The following is a 20638-nucleotide window of genomic DNA, read 5'->3' as shown; positions in this document are numbered from 1 at the left end:
CAGGGGTCTCCCTACATGTCCCGGCCGCAAGTCGCTCAGAGTTCGGACTCATGCTGGCCTGGCATGAGTCTGAACTCTCATAGTGCAGTCGGGGCACTGACAAGCACATCGCAGCTCCCTGTCTGTCAATCAGACAGGCGGGAGCGAGCACGGTGCCCGTAGCTGTATGGCACGTGCCTCTCTGTATGGCACGTGCAGTGCTAAACCGAGAGGAAGAGACTCCGCAGCTGCCGGCCGTGCTGTGTGCGGAGCCTCTATGCGGTCCCTAGAGGGATCGCAGCATAGAGGAAGAAGGGCGGATGTGAGCCCAGGCAGGCTTCAGATGACGTTGCGACCCAAGAAGGAGCAGCCACACAGGGACAAAATCAGGTAAAAAGAGGGGGTTTAAAAAAAATAAAAAAGGATTAGTGTCACGAAGAGTCAGGGACAGATGGGGGGGGGGGGAATTAGGGACAGATTAGTTTGTGATAGGTACTCTTTAACCCCTTGGGGATGGAGCCCATTATGACCCTAAGGTCGGGAGCATTTTTTGCAAATCTGACCACTGTCACTTTAAGCATTAATAACTCTGGGATGCTTTTACTTATAAATTTGATTCCGAGAATGTTTTTTCGTGACATATTCTACTTTATGTTGGTGGTAAATTTTCGTCGATACTTGCATCATTTCTTGGTGAAAAATTTGAAAATTTGATGAAAAATTTGAAAATTTAGCATTTTTCTAACTTTGAAGCTCTCTGCTTGTACGGAAAATAGACATTCCAAATAAATTATATATTGATTCACAAATACAATGGGGGAGATTTATCAAAACCTGTCCAGAGGAAAAGTTGCCCAGTTGCCCATAGCAACCAATCAGCTTGCTTCTTTCATTTTTAACAAGGCCTCTGCAAAATGAAAGAAGCCATCTGATTGGTTGCTATGGGCAACTGGGCAACTTTTCCTTTGCACAGATTTTGATAAATCTCCCCCAATATGTCTACTTTATGTTTGCATCATAAAGTTGACATGTTTTTACTTTTGGAAGACATCAGAGGGCTTCAAAGTTCAGCAGCAATTTTCCAATTTTTCACAAAATTTTCAAAATCCGAATTTTTCAGGGACCAGTTCAGTTTTAAAGTGGATTTGAAGGGCCTTCAAATTACAAATACCCCACAAATGACCCCATTATAAAAACTGCACCCCTCAAAGTATCCAAAATGACATTCAGTAAGTTTGTTAACTCTTTAGGTGTTTCACAGAAATAGCAGCAAAGTGAAGGAGAAAATTCAAAATCTTCATTTTTTACACTCGCATGTTCTTGTAGACCCAGTTTTTTTATTTTTACAATTGGTAATAGGAGAAAAAGCCCCCCAAAATTTGTAACCCAACTTCTCTTGATTAAGCAAATACCTCATATGTGTATGTCAAGTGTTCGGCGGGTGCAGTAGAGGACTCAGAAGGGAAGGAGCGACAACGGGATTTTAGAGAGTGAATTTTGCAGAAATGGTTTTTGGGGGGCATGTCACATTTAGGAAGCCCCTATGGTGCCAGAACAGCAGAAAAAAACCCACATGGCATACCATTTTGGAAACTTCACCCCTCAAGGCACATAACAAGGGGTCCAGTGAGCCTTAACACCTCACAGGTGTTTGACGACTTTCGTTAAAATTGGATGTATAAATGGGAAAAAAAAATTCACTAAAGTGCAGTTTTTTCCCCCAAATTTACCATTTTTACAAAAGGTAATGGGAGAAAATGCCCCCAAAATGTGTAACCCCATCTCTTCTGAGTATGGAAATACCCCATGCTAGGACGTAAAATGCTCTGCTGGCGCACTACAATGCTCAGAAGAGGAGCGCCATTGAACTTTTGGAAAGCAAATTTGTTTATAATGGTAGTCAGGGGCCATGTACATTTACAAAGCCCCCCGTGGTGCCAGAACAGTGGACCCCCCACATGTGACCCCATTTTGGAAACTACACCCCTCACAGAATTTAATAAGGGGTGCAGTGAGTATTTCTTTGGAACAGTGGGCTGTGCAAATGAAAAATAACATTTTTCATTTTCACGGACCACTGTTCCAAAAATCTGTAAGACACCTGTGGGGCGTAAATGCTCACTTCACCCCTTAATACATTACGTGAGGGGTGTAGTTTCCAAAATGGGGTCACATGTGGGGGGGGTCCATTGTTCTGGCACTATGGGGGCTTTGTAAACACACATGGCCTTCAATTCCGGACAAATGTTCTCTTCAAAATCCCAATGGCGCTCCTTCTCTTCTTTGTAGTGCGCCAGCAGAAAACTTTACATCAACATAAGGGGCATTTTCTTACTCAGAAGAAATGGGGTTACAAATTTTGGGGGGTGTTTTTCCTATTTTCCCTTGTGTAAATGAAAAATTTAGGGTAACACCAGCATTTTAGTGAAAACTTTTTTTTTTCATTTTCCCATCCAAATTTAATGAAAATTCGTCAAACACCTGTGGGGTGTTAAGGATCACTATACCCCTTGTTACGTTCCGTGAGGGGTGTAGTTTCCAAAATGGGGTCACATGTATGTATTTATGTTTTTGCGTTTATGTCAGAACCGCTGTAAAATCAGCCACCCCTGTGCAAATCACCAATTTAGGCCTCAAATGTACATAGTGCGCTCTCACTCCTGAGCCTTGTTTTGCGCCCACAGAGCATTTTACGACCACATATGGGGTATTTCCGTACTCAGGAGAAATTGCGTTACAAATTTTGGGGGTCTTTTTTTTCCTTTTACTGCTTGTGAAAATAAAAAGTATAGGGCAACACCAGCATGTTAGTGTCAAAAAAAATATATATATATTTTTTTACACTAACAGGCTGGTGTAGCCCCCAACTTTTCCTTTTCATAAGGGGTAAAAGGAGAAGAAGCCCCCCAAAGTTTGTAGTGCAATTTCTCCCGAGTACGGAAATACCCCATATGTGGCCCTAAACTGTTTCCTTGAAATACGACAGGGCTCCATGCGCATTTGAGGACTAAATTAGGGATTGCATAGGGGTGGACATAGGGGTATTCTACGCCAGTGATTCCCAAACAGGGTGCCTCCAGGTGTTGCTAAATTCCCAGCATGCCTGGACAGTCAGTGGTTGTCCAGAAATGCTGGGTGTTGTTGTTGTGCAACAGCTGGAGGCTCCGTTTTGGAAACACTGCCGCACGATACGTTTTTCATTTTTATTGGGGGGAACAGTGTAAGGGGGTGTTTATGTTGTGTTTTACCCTTTATTTTGTGTTAGTGTAGTGATTTTAGGGTACATTCGCACTGGCGTGTTACGGAGAGTTTCCCGCTAGGAGTTTGCGCTGCGGCGAAAAATTTACTGCAGCGCAAACTTGAAGCAGAAAACTTACTGTAAACCTGCCCGTGTGAATGTACCCTGTACATTCACATTGGGGGGGGGGGGGGCAAACCTCCAGCTGTTTCAAAACTACAACTCCAAGCATGTACTGACTGAGGAGTTGTACTTTTGCAACAGCTGGAGGCACACTGGTTGGTAAACCTTCCGTTAGGTTCTGTTACCTAACTCAGTATTTTCCAACCAGTGTGCCTCCAGCTGTTGCAAAACTACAACTCCCAGAATGTACTGATCGCAAAAGGGCATGCTGGGAGATGTAGTTATGCAATAGCTGGAGGTACGCAACTACAACTCCCAGCATGCCGATACAGCTGTTTGCTGTTTGGACATGCTGGTATTTGCAGTTTTGCAACATCTGGAGGGCTACAGTTTATAGATCACTGCCCAGTGATCTCCAAACTGTGACCCTCCAGATGTTGCAAAACTACAAATCCCAGCATGCTCAGACAGCAAAGAGCTGTTTGGGCATGCTGGGTGTTGTAGTTTTGCAAGATCTGGAGGGTTACAGTTTAGCCCCTTAACGACGCAGGACGTATATTTACGTCCTGCGCCGACTCCCGCGATACCCCGCATCACATAGTGTTGGTCCCGGCGCTCATCAACGGCCGGGACCCGCGGCTAATACCACACATCGCCAATCGTGGCAATGTGCGGTATTAACCCTTTAGAAGCGGCGGTCAAAGCTGACCGCCGCTTCTAAAGTGAAAGTGAAACTATCCCGGCTAGTCAGTTGGGCTGTTCGGGACCGCCGCGGTGAAATCGCGGAGTCCCGAACAGCTTACAGGACACCGGGAGGGCCCTTACCTGCCTCCTCGGTGTCCGATCCACGAATGACTGCTCCGTGCCTGAGATCCAGGCAGGAGCGGTCAAGCGCCAATAACACTTATCACAGGCGTGTCAGGATGAGAGATCAGTGTGTGCAGTGTTATAGGTTCCTATGGGACCTATAACAGTGCAAAAAAAAAAGTAAAAAAAAAAAAAGTATTAATAAAGGTCATTTAACCCCTTCCTTAATAAAAGTTTAAATCACCCGCCTTTTCCCATAAAAAAAATAAAACAGTGTAAATAAAAAAAAAAAACATATGTGGTATCGCCGCGCGTAAATGTCCGAACAATAAAAATATATCATTAATTAAACCGCACGGTCAATGGCGTACGCGCAAAAAAATTCCAAAGTCCAAAAAAGCGTATTTTTGGTCACTTTTTATACCATTAAAAAATGAATAAAAAGTGATCAAAAAGTCCGATAAAAACAAAAATCATACCAGTAAAAACTTCAGATCACGGCACAAAAAATGAGTCCTCATACCGCCCTGTATGTGGAAAAATAAAAAAGTTATAGGGGTTAGAAGATGACATTTTTAAACGTATAAATTTTCCTGCAAGTAGTTATGATTTTTTCTAGAAGTACGACAAAATCAAACCTATATAAGTAGGGTATCATTTTAACCATATGGACTTACTGAATAATGATAAGGTGTCATTTTTACCGAAATATGCAATGCGTAGAAACGGAAGCCCCGAAAAGTTACAAAATGGCGTTTTTTCTTAGATTTTGTCGCACAATGATTTTTTTTTCCATTTCGCCGTGAATTTTTGGGTAAAATGACTGTCACTGCAAAGTAGAATTGGTGACGCAAAAAATAAGCCATAATATGGATTTTTAGGTGGAAAATTGAAAGGGTTATGATTTTTAAAAGGTAAGGAGGAAAAAACGAAAGTGCAAAAACGGAAAAACCCTGAGTCCTTAAGGGGTTAGAGACCACTATATAGTGGTCTCAAACTGCAGTCCTCCAGCTGTTGCAAAACTACATATTCCAGCATGCCCAAACAGCTATCTGGGCATGCTGGGAGTTGTAGTTTTTCAACATCTGGAGGGCTACAGGTTAGAGACCACTGTAGCCCTCCAGATGTTGCTAGGCAGCTTACCGGCTTCCGTCGGATCCAGGGAGCCGTCCTCTTCTGCCGCCCGCCGATCACCGTCGCTCCGCTGCCTACGGACTGGTAAGTGGACGTCGGCGCCCGCTCCTCTTCGTTTTCCCCGTTCTGCCCCGCCTATTGTGGGTGGGCAGGTTGGGGAAAACGAAAGTAAACCCCCCCGCCCCCGATCTGCTACTTGTGGTTGCGTCTAGACCACCAATAGCAGAGACAGGAGGGGTGGCACCCCTGCCACCTCACTACTATCCCTTCAGGGGGATCGTGGGTGTCTTAGACAACCACGATCCCCCTTATATTCCGGGTCACCAGAGACCCGTAATGATCCGGAATCGGCGCAAATCGCAAGTGTGAATTCACTTGCGATTTGCGCCGATCGCTGACATGGGACCGAAATTCCCAAGGGCGTATGGATACGCCCTTCGTCCTTAAGTACCAGGACGCAAAGGCGTATGCATACGCCCTTCGTCCCCAATAGGTTAAACAGAGGACATAAGACCCCCATTTCCATGTTAGTGATTAGGTACTTATCTTACACAGTTAGAACCCCTTAAAAAAAAAAAAAGAAAGAAAAATACTAGTTCAAAAAGAATCTCGAAAGCCAGAATGATGAGGGGTAAAAGAAAAAAAAAAGAAAAAAGGAAAATCCAAGGAGAACCCAAGACCCATAATTAGTCCAGTGTTATGGCAACAGGTTATGTAGACATATATGGTATCATTTTAACAGTAATTGTAGCATGAGGAGTCTCTCTTCTCAGCTTTCTGAGATTCACTATTCGTATGGAATGAAAGAAATGAGAAACAGGAGTAAGGTTAATGGAAGATGAAAGGACACAATTTTCTTAAAGCAGGAATTGCTTCATTTTGATACATATGGTTAAAATGATAAACATCCTGAAATAGTTTCTGGAAAAGTAAATGTCTTACTTGTTTTCTAGCAGCTGTTCAAGATCCTGTACCTTCCTGCAAAGCTCTTCTGCAAGAGGAAAGCTCTTTGCCACCTTCATAAATAATGCAGCAATTTTGTTGCTGCGCAAAAATCCAGCAGCCCTGCGTCTCAGACCATGAAGAACACATGCTTCCACTGCAGCTGTAATTACAAGAAAAAAAACTTTCAGGTTGTTGTATGGTTTCACAGTATGTAACATATACTATACTTAATGTATTCATGTTTTTCTTTCTGCTCATAGCGTAGAAGTTTTGTACAATTTTCAATGTAGCTAACCTTTATATAAACCTAAAAAAAAAAAGATGCAAATGAGCAGTAGAAAAGAAACCCGCTTGTTTCAAAACTTCAGTAAAAAAAACAATAACAAATCCATATGCTCAGATTGTGTTTATTTGGATAATTTTAGCACACATGCTTTTCTAAACTCTAATTTATACCTATAACAGATGCCGACACCCACATCAGTTAGGAAAATTATGAATCCAATAAATTTTGTGTTATGATTCATTCATAAATGTGTATTAATAGTTGTCAAATGGAACAATGAGTAATTTCACAGTTTATTGGACACAAACCTAAAGAAATAAAGCAAGTGCCAAGTATAATAGTATTACAAGTGGTGGGTTTACAGGCAAACATTATAAAACACTACAATTTCCTTCAAATTCAATACTGATTGATGCCTATTGTCAATATACAGAGGAATGCAGTGCCCTTTTTCTCTATAACCCAGAAAGGGAGAATCAGATACCAATATAACCTGTGTGGGTAGCTGATAAAGAGGTTTAGTGGCAATTCAGAACAACTGGATGGCTCACTGTTAAAAGCACATGGCTCTATTGTGTTCACACAATTTCTCTATAATTTTGCTCATTAAAATAAACAGGTAAGCATTTAATACACGGTCAATCACCTCAAAAGACATTTTAACATGGATACCTCACCAACCCATCACTAAAGCATTTTAAAGTGTATTAAAGCACCTAATTTTTTTTTGTTAGATTTGTTTATTAAATACACAGATACATACCCCCCAACACACTTTGGGGAGTTTATCATTGCTTTACGCTAGCTGATTGGTGTGCAACAGCTGCAAATTTTTGTGCAAAGCACCAGTTGCTAAAAATTTTTTATATTTAGCCAACTTTATGCCAACAGTTTCTTTTGAAATGTACCTTGTTACCTATGTTCAAATAAGATCTAAGATTTGTGACTTTTTTTTTGCAAACTTGCACTAGAACTGATACATACAAAAAGTGCCCAAGGTATAGGATCCTACGCATTAAGACTAACAATGACAAAGAGAAATAAGCGTACATAGATCAAATAATGTATACATTTTATTAAACATAACTGCATCACAAAAATATACATTTAAAACTAATTACGGTAAGAGGACCTGATGACAGAGACAAATCTGCAACAGTGCAGAATAGGAGGTCTGCTTTATAAGTCCAGGTGCATATAAAAGCCGAACAAGCATGCAACAGTATACATAGTAAGCCCACTAATGCTGCAGTAAAGGGTAGAAAGACTATACATACATACAATGCAGTGCTAGGGGGATACAAAATATCACCTAGTGGGAGCAAGAGGGACCTCCAACACCACCCAACGTTCCACGCTATTGGCTTCTTCCGGGGCTTCTTTCGAAAGAAGCCAATAGCGCGAAACGTTGGGTGGTGCTCAGACCACACACACTGCATAAAACTGGTCTGCATGGATTTAATCCCAGAAGGAAGCCTTCTTCTAAAGATGGTGCATAAGAAAGCCTGCAAGCAGTTTGCCCAAGGTAAGCAGATTAAGAACATGGATTACTGAAACCAAGACGAAGATAAACTTATTTGATTCAGATGGTGGTGTGTGTGGCGGCAACCAGTGAGGGGAGGAGTACAAAGAAAAGTGTGTCTTGCCTTCAAGTCAAGCATGGTGGTGGGAGTGTCACGGTCTAGGTCAGCATGAGTGCTGCAGGCACAGGGGAGTCACAGTTCATAAGGGAACCATGAATGCCAACGTGTACTTTGACATACTGAAGCAGAGCATGATCCCTTCTCATCAGAATTCAAATGAAGAAAGAGGTCATGGATCGCACTCACCCAGATTTCAACACTTTATTCCGTCACCAAAACAACAGGTAGGTACATAGGTGGAGGCGGGGGGGGGGGGGGGGTGGGGGGACAGGAGCTCCAGAACAAGTTGTTTCACGCCTGTTCGGCGCTTCCTCAAGCCGGTGAATGTCCATCAGAGACTGGCCTGAGAGTGGCAAAGGCAGGTGAGGGGACCTTGCGGGCAATCGCAATCCGATCAGCCATTAGAAGCACCGCATTGCCACAGATGTCTTTATTTGTACTTATCACAACATCTAAAGAGTTACTTTATTGGTTATCCCTTGCTGTTGATAGCCATGCATGAACTTAAAACTATCCTGCCCATTAGTAAAAGTTATGTTAGCAATACTTGAGGCGGCGGGGCGTGATATCATGAGGGGGGTCTGTCTATGAAGTCATGAGCTCCCGGCTCCAGCGTTCGGAACAGTTTGTTCCAATTGCTGAGCAGCAGAGTACCCCTTTAAGCATGGTTTTAGGCAAGATTGCACCACAGGCACAACACAAAAGAAACCCCAAATAAACTGATCAAAAATGGTCACTGTTTTAGTTTTATTTTGTTTTTGTTAACTCAAATTCATAAAAATTGGGGTTTGTTTTGATTTTCTTTTTTAATGCAGCATGGTGTGCTATTTTGCCCATCACAAAAGAAGTCGTAAAGCTGATAGATAAGAACCCAAAAAAAAAAAGTTAGAACCCTCCAGAAGTGCATTTTATCTTGATTTCTTTGTTAACTTTTAAGTATTTTACATATCACAAATGTGAAACTAACTGGACATGGCTCCACCTTTCCACCCTTCTTTAATATTGGTACATGAACCATCCTCCAATCCTGCAGCAGTGACCCTGTTATAAGATAGTCTAAGAAGATGAGAGACAATAATATGTCAATTATCAAGCTGAAATTCCTTTAAATCCATGAAGGATAGTCCTCTAGGCCAAAGGCTTAACAATATTCAATATGCTTAGTTTTACAGACCCATACTTCTTCTTAAGGTAAACAAGTAATATTGGGTAGAGATCCTTGATTACGGTTCCCCTGAATTGTATCTTGCACTTGCAGCTCACTGATGAAGACATTTTGTCAGATGATTTTAAGCACGTATATTGATAGCCTGATAAAAGGTTAAAATGGTAATTTAACAGGAGTGTTCTGAAATCCGAGCTGTAGGACTTTTTAATAGAGCCTAACATTAAACATATTTTAACAAATCTACATACAGAAGGCAAAAGCAAAGCTGCAAAGCCAGCAGCAAAAAATATTTTTTATTATATAAAATAAAACTTTGCTTCTTTTCAGTCAAGCTTTATATATATTTTATTACTAGCCAAACAGGATATTTTTTTCTGCTAAACTTAATTCTTATATAACATTGCATGCACAGTTACTGCAAATATCAACATGTCGCTATTGGCTGGGAAAAATAATAATATACAGCTATGTAATAAACTGAGAAACCACTGCAAAGCTGTTTCTCTGATTTTACAATTCACAGTTGTGTGTTTGAGTAAAATTAACAGTTTTGTATTTGTATTCTATAAACTACCAACAATATTACTCCCAAATTACAAATACAAATTGTAATTTAGAGTATTTATTTGTAGAACATAACATATGGTCACAATAACAAAAAATAAATAAATAAGAAAAAAATGCATTGTTTTCAGGCAAATTATGCAAAGAAAACAAATTCATATTCATTTTTCAACAAAAAAACTACTAATGTTTAACATAAGAACAGTTCAGAAGTCAATATTTAGTGGAATAATCAGGATTTTTAATCAAAGCTTTTATGCATCTTGGCATGCTCTCCATCAGTCTCTAATAGTGCTGTCGGGTGACTTTATGCCACTCCTGGCACAAAAATTAAAGTAGCTTTGGCTGCGTTTAATGGCTTTAGACCACCTATCATCCTCTATCAAATCTAGAGGTTTTCAATGGGAGTTAAGGTCTTGCGTGTTGGCTGGCCATGACAGGGTCTTGACCTGGGGGATCTCAATCTCCGCCTTAATTTACCAAGCTGTGGGGCACGAAGTTGCTGAAAGATATATATACTAAAAGTTAGAAACATTGTCAACTACCTAAAAGGGACTTCTGCTATTACTACCTAGGGGGCTTCTACTATTATTACCTAAAGGAGGCTTTAATACTACCACCTAAAAGGAGGCTGCTTCTACGGCTAAAGGAACCTGCTACTACTACTACTACTACTATCTACAACTACTAAATGTCTAAACGTGTCTGCTACAACTACTAATTCAAGGGGGGGGGGGCTGCAACTATATAAAGGGGGTTTCTATGTACAGGGGGACTTAGCTACAGGGAGTAACCCCAACCTACAGGGAATAATCCCTACCTATAGAGAGCTGCTATATATAGGGGGCCTACCTACAAGTGGCACCTGGGTAATGGGGGAAAACATGTGAAGGGGCCTTCCTACCTACTTAATGTATAAGAGACCCACCTACTCTTCCCCAACCCACTTATCTACCCAATAGGTGGGATACCAAAATGGTTATTATTACAGTGTGGAGCGCTTTAGGTGTTGTAAAAGTTCAAAGCCTAAAATATTTGTCTTGCAGGTCTTGTGGAGATGAGTTGTGACAGGAAGAAATAATCATGGAAGTCTGGGCTGGTTGGAGAAGAAAAAGCAAAGTGTACTACTACAATTAGGGATGTCCCGATACTGATACTAGTATCGGTATCTGGGCCGATGCTCTGCATTTGCATGGTATCGGGGACTCGTGTAATGTCCCCGATACCATGTCCGATACCTGCTGCTGTGCGGCCCGGCTCCGCTGTCAAGTTCTCCCGATTGCATCATGGCATTCTATGGAGGAGGATGTAGCACACATGTCACTCCACCTCCTACCCTGCGCCCAGCGTAACGCTACGGAGGAAGCCGAGTGATGTGTATGTCACATGCTCCTCCATAGGACGCCATGATGCGATCGGGAGAACGGGACAGCGGAGTGGCAACGCCCGAGGACAGCCGCAGGTGAGCTGTCTACAAAAGGAGGGACTGCTGTCTACAAAGGGGGACCTGCTGTCTACAAGGGGGACAAGAGGGAGCACTGTCCACAAGAGGGGGGGCTGCTGTCTACAAAGTGGGGTGGCCTGCTGTCTACAAGGGGGGCCCTCTCTACAAGGGGGACATGGGGGGGCGCTGTCTACAAGGGGGGACCTGCTGTCTACAAGGGGGACAAGAGGGAGCACTGTCCACAAGGGGGGGGGGGGCCTGCTGTCTACAAGGGTGACAAGGGGGGGCCCTGTCTACAAGGGGGGCTGCGGTCTATAGGGAGGCTGATACTAATGTCTGCAACTATCTATACTATCTACAAAGGGATACTACCTGCTTGCTACAAGGGTGGCCCTGCTGTCTAATGTCTGCAGCTATCTATACTACTACAAGGGGATACTACCTACTATTAACCCCTTAAGGACTGAGCCCTTTTTTGCAATTCTAACCACTGTCATTTTATTCACTAATAACTCTGGGATGCTTTTACCGATTATTCTGATTCCGAGATAGTTTTTTTGTGACATATTCTACTTTAACACAGTGGTTAATTTTCGTCGTTACTTGCATAATTTCTTGGTGAAAAATCCCAAAATTTCATGAAAATTTTGAAAATGTTGCATTTTTCTAACTTGGAATATTCATTTTCCTTACAAGCAGAGAGTTTCAAAATGTATTATCTATTGATTAACATTTACAATATGTCTACTTTATATTTGCATCATAAAGTTTACATGTTTTTACTTTTGGAAGACATCAGAGGGCTTCAAAGTTCAACAGCAATTTTCCAATTTTTACAAAATTTTCAAAATCAGAAGTTTTCAGGGACCAGTTCAGTTTTGAAGTGGATTTGAGGGGTCTTCATATTAGGAATATCCCATAAATTACCCCATTATAAAAACTGCACCCCCCCCCCCCAAGTATTCAAAATGACATTCAGAAAGTGTATTAACCCTTCAGGTGTTTCACAGGAATAGCAAAATTCAAAATCTTAATTTTTTACACTCATCGTAAAAAGTTCTTGAAATTTTACTAAAGGTAAAAGGAGAAAAAGCCCCCCCAAAAGTTGTAACCCAATTCCTCTCGAGTAAGGAAATACCTCATATGTGTATGTCAAGTGCTCTGTGGGTGCACTAGAGGCCTCAGAAGGGAAGGAGCCACAATGGGATTTTGGAAAGTGAGTTTTTCTGAAATGGCTTTTTGGGGGGCATGTCCCATTTAGGAAGCCCCTATGGTGCATGAACAGACAAAAAACAACAACATGGCATACCATTTTGGAAACTATACCCCTCAAGCAACATAACAAGGGGTCCGCTGAGCCTTAAAACTCCACAGGTGTTTGACGACTTTTCGTTAAATTTGTATGTGTAAATGAAATTTTTTTTTTCACTAAAATGCTGGTTTTCCCCAAAATTTTACATTTTTACAAGGGGTTATAGGAGAAAATAACCAGCAAAATTTGTAACCCCATCTCTTCTGATTATGGAAATACCCCATGTGTGGACATCAAGTGCACTGCGGGCGCACTACAATGCTCAGAAGAGAAGAAGTCACATTTGGCCTTTGAAAAGCAAATTTTGCTGAAATGGTTTTTGGGGTATGTCGCATTTAGGAAGCCCATATGGTGCCAGAACAGCAAAAAAAAAAAAATACCAAAAAAAAAAACACATGGTATAATATTTTGGAAACTACACCCCTTTAAGGAACGTAACAAGGGGTACAGTGAGACTTAACACCCCACAGGTGCTTGACAAATTTCTGCTAAAGTTGGACGTGAAAATGAAAAATTAAATTTTTTCACTAAAATGCTGGTTTTACCCAAAATTTTTCATTTTCACAAGGGGCAATTGGAGAAAAAGCCTCCCAAAATTTGTAACCCCATTTCTTCTGAGTAAGGAAATACCCCATATATGGATGTAAAGTGCTCTGCGGGCGAACTAAAATGCTCAGAAGAGAAGGAGCGCCATTGAGCTTTTGGTGAGAGAATTTGGTTGGAATAGAAGTGAAAGCCATGTGTGTTTACAAAGCCCCCGTGGTGCCAGGACAGTGGACCCCCCCACGTGACCCTATTTTGGAAACTACACCCCTCAAAGAATGTAATAAGGGGTGCAGTGAACATTTACACCCCACTGGCATTTGACAGATCTTAGGAACAGTGGGCTGTAAAAATGAAAAATAAAATTTTTCATTTTCATGGACCACTGTTCCAAAAATCTGTCAGACACCTGTGGGGTGTAAATGCTCACTGTACCCCTTATTACATTACATGAGGGGTGTAGTTTCCAAAATGGGGGTCACACATGGGGGGTGTCCACTGTTCTGGCACTATGGGGGCTTTGTAAACACACATGGCCTTCAATTTTGGAAACATTCTCTCTCCAGAAGCCCAATGGCGCTCCTTCTCTTCTGAGCATTGTAGTTCGCCCGCAGAGCACTTTATATCCACATATGGGGTATGTTATCACACAGAGGAGATGGGGCTACACATTTTGGGGGGGATTTTTTTCCTATTCTTCCTTGTGAAAATGAAAAATGTATGGTAACACCAGCATTTTAGTGAAACATTTTTTCTTCTTCTTCATTTTCACATCCAACTTTAACGGAAATTTGTCAAACACCTGTGGGGTGTTAAGGCTCACTTTACCCCTTGTTACATTCCGTGAGGGGTGTAGTTTCCAAAATGGGGTCAAATCTGGGTATTTATTGTTTTTCGTTTATGACAGAACCGCTGTAAAATCAGCCACCCCTGTGCAAATCACCAATTTAGACCTCAAATGTACATGGCATGCTCTCACTTCTGAGCCATGTTGTGCGCCCGCAGAGCACTTTAAGCCCACATATGGGGTAGTTCTGTACACAGGAGAAATTGCGTTACAAATTTTGGGGGTCTTTTTTTTCCTTTTACCGCTTGTGAAAATTAGTATGGGGGCAACACAAGCATGTTAGTGTAGGCCCCAACTTTACCTTTTCATAAGGGGTAAAAGGAGAAAAAGCCCCCCAAAATTTGTAACACAATTTCTTCCGAGGACGGAAATACCCCATATGTGGCCCTAAACTGTTTCCTTTAAATACGACAGGGCATTTGAGGACTAAATTGGGGATTTGAACCTGCCACAAAAATACCCTACGGCAGTGTTTCCCAAACAGGGTGTCTCCAGCTGTTGCAAAACTCCCGGCATGCCTTGACAGTCAGTGGCTGTACGGCAATACTGTGAGTTGTTGTTATTTTAATAGCTGGAGGCTCCGTTTTGGAAACACTGCCGTTCAAAACGTTTTTGATTTTTTCTATGGGGGGGGGGGGGGGGGTTGACTGTGTAGGGGTATGCGTATATGTAGTGTTTTAACCTTTATTATGTGTTAGTGTAGTGTTTTTAGGGTACACAAGGTTGGGAGTTTGAGCTGCGGATGGAAATTTGCCGCCTCTCAAACGTGCAGAAGAACTCGCTGTAAACCTGCCCGTGTGAATGTACCCTGTACAACCTCCAGTTGTTGCAAAACTACAACTCCAAGAATGCACTGACAGACCATACATGCTGGGAGTTGTAGTTATGCAAAAGCTGGAGGCACATTGGTTGCGAAACCCAGAGTTGGTTACTCAGTGTTGCGCAACAAGCGTGCCTCCAGCTGTTGCAAAACTAGAACTCCCAGTACGTACAGTCTCTCAGTGCATGCTGCCAGTTGTATTTTTGCAACAGCTGGATGTACACTGGTTGCAAAACACTGAGTTAGGTAACAAACTCCGTTTCACAACCAATGTGTCTCCAGCTGTTGCAAAACTGCAACAATCCCCTAGCATTGACAGTCGAAGGGCATGCTGGGAGTTGTAGTTTTGCAACAGCTGGAGGCACACTGCTACAACTCCCAGCATGCCTTTTGGTAGTCTGTGCATGCTGGGAGTTGGGGTTATGCAACAGCTGGATGCACACTTTTTCATAGAAAAAAAGTGCCTCCAGCTGTTGCATAACCGTAACCCCCAGCATGCACAGACTACCAAAGGGCATACTGGGAGTTGTAGGTGGAACTCCAGCTGTTGCAAAACTACAACTCCCAGCATGCCCTTTGGCTGTGCATGCTTTGAGTTGTTGCTAAGCAACAGCAGGAGGTGAACAGGCCTCACCTCCTGCTGTATCCTGCCACCGGGAACGCCGCTGCTGCTGCCGCCGATCCTGCTGCTCCAATTGCTACCACCGATTCCGAGCGGACCCCCGCCGGACCAGGGCAAGGTAGGAGACCCCCGCCGGTGCCGATCCAACAGGGTCGTGATTGGTCGGTCGTTCCGACCGATCAATTACTTGCTTGTGAGGCGGCACCTGTGCGACCTCACTCCTACTGGGTAAGGGTGAATGGGGCTGTTTTGGACAGCCCCATTCACCCATTTTTTCCGAGTCACCAGAGACCCGATTGACCCGGAAAAGCTGCAAATCGTTGGTCTGAATTGATCGACGATTTGTGGTGATCGCCGACTTGGGGGGGGGGTCTCGGGACCCCCCCAGGGGTTTGCACGGGGTGCCTGCTGATAGATATCAGCAGTCAGCCCGGCCCGGTCCCGGCAGGGTGCTCAAACTTTTGCAGACGCAATTTTTTTGTTTTCTGTTATTTTGAAAGAGTAAATGATGGAAATAAAATCTAACTTTTGTTGACATATTATAAGAATGTCTAATCTGTCATTTGATTTCTTTTGGAGATTTTTCCATCTTTCCTTGGCATCTTTATGCATATTATTCCAAATTTTTACCTTGGGTGCCCAAACTTTTGATCCCCACTGTACATAAAAAAGCAAGACTACATTTTGCCAAAATGAACTTGAGTTAGCCACAATCCTTCTGGGAAAACGTCTTGTGGACAGATGAGAACAAGATAGAGCTTTTTGGTAAAGAACATCATTCTACTGTTTACCGAAAACAGAATGAGGCCTACAAAGAAAAGAACACAGTACCTACAGTGAAATATGGTTGAGGTTCAATTATGTTTTGGGGTTGTTTTGCTGCCTCTGGCACTGGGTGTCTTGAATGTGTGCAAGGCATCATGAAATCTGAGGATTACCAATGGATTTTGGGTCGCACTGTACAGCCCAGTGTCAGAAAGCTGGGCTTGCGTCCGAGATCTTGGGTCTTCCAGCAGGACAATGACCCCAAACATGCGTCAAAAAGCACCCAGAAATGGATGGCAAGAAAGAGATGAAGAGTTCTGAAGTGGCCAGCAATGAGTCCAGATCTTAATCCCATTGAACACATGTGGAGAGATCTTAAAATTGTTGTTGGGAAAAGGCACCCTTCCAATAAGAGACCTGGAGCAGTTTGCAAAGGAAGAGTGGTCCAACATTTCAGCTGAGAGGTGTAAGAAGCTTATTGATGGTTATGGGAAGCGACTGATTTCAGTTATTTTTGCAACCAAATATTAAGTAAAGGGTGCCAATAATTTTGTCCAGCCCATTTTTGGAGTTTGGTGTGACATTATGTGCAATTTGCTTTTTTCCCTCCTTTTTTTGGTTTAGTTCCAATACACACAAAGGGAATAAACATGTGCATAGCAAAACATGTGTCACTACAATCCTTTTCTGTGAGAAATACTTCATTTTCTAGAAAAAATTCAGGGGTGCCAACATTTACCGGCCATGACTGTATGTAATTATGTATATAGTCTGCAAAGCCTGAGTAAAGTTAACTTCTATCACTATATAGTCACTGTACGGGGGGAATATTTCCTCCTTGTATATTGGTATTATTGGTCTCTGTATACAGAATTTGGTCAAAAATGGTAATACGTATGGTGATAATAACTCTTATAAATTGGTGTTATTTAACCCCTTAACGACGCAGGACGTATATTTACATCCTGCGGCGGCTCCCGCGAAATGAAGCATCCCGCATCATATCGCCTCGGTCCCGGCACTCATCAACGGCCGGGACCCACGGCTAATACCACACATCGCCGATCGCGGCGATGTGCGGTATTAACCCTTTAGAAGCTTTGACCGCCGCTTCTAAAGTGAAACTGAAAGTGACCCGGCTGCTCAGTCGGGCTGTTCGGGACCGCCGCGAACAGCTGACCGGACACCGGGAGGGCCCTTACCTGCCTCCTCGGTGTCCGATCGACGAATGACTGCTCCGTGCCTGAGATCCAGGCAGGAGCAGTCAAGCGCCGATAATGCTGATCACAGGCGTGTTAATAAGCAAAAAAAAAAACAAAACATGGATTTTAGGTGGAAAATTGAAAGGGTTATGATTTTTAAAAGGTAAGGAGGAAAAAACGAAAGTGCAAAAACAGAAAAACCCTGAGTCCTTAAGGGGTTAATAACTATAGGAATTATATAGAGGGTTAATGTGTTTATCATGGGTAATTATTTTACCTATGTTAAAGCGTACCTGCCAGATCCCTCAAAGAATTTTTTTTTGATATGTTACTCAGAACCTAATCTTGATCTTGTTCATATAATTTTTATATTGTCACCTTTAGTTCACAAAAAAATAGCATATTATAGATGCTTACTGTCTTTTCAAGCGTGTCTTTCTCTTGCCTGCACTGTGCATGACTCATCCCCCTCCCTCACTTTGCTGACTCACTGATCTGGGGAGCCTGGAAGCCCTGCTCTTTAAGCCTTTCCTCTCTGGTTTTATGCTGTACATGTTACACAGAGAGGCGCATTGATAATTGGAGATAGCCTCTACTCTACCACCAAAGACATTATGGTGAGTGTATAACTTAGATCTTCCTAAATTAGTGCAAAGGTTTAGTGCTAAAAGCATACATTTTTCTATCTGTTATATATGTTTCTATGTCATTCTTGTGTATCATCCTTTGGCAGTCCTGTAATGCTGGGACTTGTAGATTTTCAATAGTTAGAGGTAAAGGGTTTGTATAATTCTTTTTAACAGCAGTGTTTTCTTCAACTGTGTGCCTACAGCTTTTGCAACTCACAGCATGCCCAAACATCCTTTGGCTGTCCATGCTTGGTGTTTTAGTTTGCAAGCTGTGTTCTTCTTGCAGTCTTGTCCATCAGCCATCTCTTGTCCATGACCCTTGGACAAGCTAATACTGTTGTGGGACTCATCAGTGTCCAAGGAGGTATGGGGACCCCAAGTGGTGGGATTTTTCAGTTTTCTTTATTAAAATGTGAACATTTATATTAGAAAAACTATTGTTTTTTTCAATATGTACAACATATAAAAAGTTTTTATATCTGACAGTGCCCATTTAATGAGATATATATATATATATATATATATATATATATATATATATATACACACACACACACACACACAAACATATACATATTTTTTGTATTTTTTACGTACCCTATTATACCCAACTATGACCCTCCCCTTTGTGGCTCTGCCTTCACACAGCAGCACGCATTACAGAAATAGGCAGCTTAGTCTAAAATGCCAGGGCCTAATTTCAGTCCCAGTCCGGCCCTTCATGTGCTCATTGATTATGCAGCTCTAGAGCTTTTCATAAATGGCCCATCATAATTTAGTGCAGTAAAGAAACAGGTGAATCGGTAGTTTGTGGTGGAGTACCTTGGTAAGCAAAGATTTGTGTTTTAATGTTTTAACTCTAAAATCAAGTTCTTAGTAGCATTCTGAAGACAGAAGTATTTTACATATAGATTTTTAAAGGGGTACTCCCACCCTAGACATCTTATCCCCTATCAAAAGGATAGGGGATAAGATGTCTGATCGCAGGGGTCCTGCCGCTGGGGACCACCGCATTATTGCATGCGGCCCCTCCCATAGACTTGCATGGAGGGGACGGGTGTGACGTCACACAGGGGCGGAGTCCTGACGTCACAGACTTCCGTTCCCGGAGTCGGGACTCAGACCCTCCAGCGGTTCCGGTGAGAACACAGGTGGGTGCCGCATGCAATAATGCGGGGGTCCCCAGCGGCGGGACCCCCGCGATCAGACATCTTTTCCCCTATCCTATGGATAGGGGATAAGATGTCTAGGGTGGGAGTACCCCTTTAAGTGTTTATACAATTCCTGTACAGGGAATATTATTTTTTTTTTTATCCTAAAAGAATTTTACATAAACAAAAGGTATGTTCAAATTGATTAATTCCAGGAAGAATTCAAGCTGATTTGACAAATATTCCTCCTCTGATAAGGGCTACCCTTGTACACCAGGAACATTGACCCGGCCTAGTCCAGCCTAAGATGCCTAAGTGCAAATACAGTTATAATAAATTGCACAATGTATGTTCACAAATATAACAAAAACAGATCCTAGTCAAAATATTTTTCCAATGAAGAAAATAAATACAAAAAAAACCGTGCAAAATACAAAATAATCTACAACAGAGAAAGAGCGTTGAACAAGTCTTCTACGAGGCTTTTTACCACAAGAATGGCTCGATAGGGAGACTCTAGGTAGGATACGTACAGGTCAGTAACCAAAGTGACAGTGGCACATGATACAATAAGCAACATACGGATGTTACATAAAGATGTTATAGGGAACTTGTCAGACACATTTTGCATTAGTTGAAAACTTTGCGTACCACAACTCTGAATATACTGAACAATCCAGGAAAGTAAAGATGAAATGTTTTTTATAAGTATTCTACCGACAAGTATGCAACTAGCGATGTGGATAACCCCAGCTAGAAAAACAGTCATGTTTGTCCAACAAAGACACAGAGGGCCCAACAGAGAATGTCCAAAATTCTGCACATGCTCGAAAGTGTTCTTATCTCTAAGCATGTTCAATAAATACAGCTGTGCTAAAGTCTGGAAGACATTGCGAAAGCTTCTGGTCCTTCGGATACCCGTGGGATAAAAGATCGTAGAAATATTGAAGACTGTTGGCAGAAAAACACCAACTGGTCCATCTAGCCTCTCATCACATTACCTTATTATTTTTATCTTAGGAAAGATATGTTATTATTAGGCATGTTAAAATTCACTGTGAATTTACAAACCATTTTACTAGAATGTTGTTTAATTATGTTAATTCTTATTAAAAAAAAATAAAAAACTTCCCTGAACCTTATTTAACATACAAATGTAATCTCCTTATTCCCTTTCTTCCTTTAGACCAGTGCTTCTCAAGCGTGGTCCTCAAGCACCCCCAACAGATCATGTTTTCTGGATTTCCTTAGTTTTTCACAGGTGATATAATTATATTCAGTGAATCAGGCATCGCCACAGTCATATCACCTGTGAAAGACTAAGGAAATCCTAAAAACATGACCTGTTGGGGGTACTTGAGGACCGGGGTTGAGAAACACTGCTTAAAGGGGTATTCCAGGATTTTTTTTTATTTG

The 20638-nt window shown here is 42.0% G+C and overlaps 1 protein-coding gene and 1 long non-coding RNA gene across 2 annotated transcripts in view; one reads left to right on the top strand and one right to left on the bottom strand.

The window, feature by feature from the left end:
- The window catches only part of SGSM1 (small G protein signaling modulator 1), a 376300-nt gene that overhangs the window by 197771 nt on the left and 157891 nt on the right, over nt 1-20638 (bottom strand). Inside the window, exon 4 of the mRNA XM_056528949.1 lies at nt 6224-6386. Coding sequence (XP_056384924.1) covers nt 6224-6386 — 163 coding nt within the window. The remainder of the gene's footprint in view (nt 1-6223; nt 6387-20638) is intronic.
- LOC130281600 (uncharacterized) overlaps nt 17997-20638 on the top strand; it is a 35603-nt gene continuing 32961 nt past the window's right edge. Inside the window, exon 1 of the long non-coding RNA XR_008846048.1 lies at nt 17997-18059. This is a non-coding gene — a long non-coding RNA (uncharacterized LOC130281600). The remainder of the gene's footprint in view (nt 18060-20638) is intronic.

The sequence above is a fragment of the Hyla sarda genome, chromosome 1 (assembly GCF_029499605.1).
Source record: "Hyla sarda isolate aHylSar1 chromosome 1, aHylSar1.hap1, whole genome shotgun sequence".
NCBI lineage: Eukaryota > Metazoa > Chordata > Amphibia > Anura > Hylidae > Hyla > Hyla sarda.
This window is presented reverse-complemented; position numbering and strand designations above follow the sequence as displayed.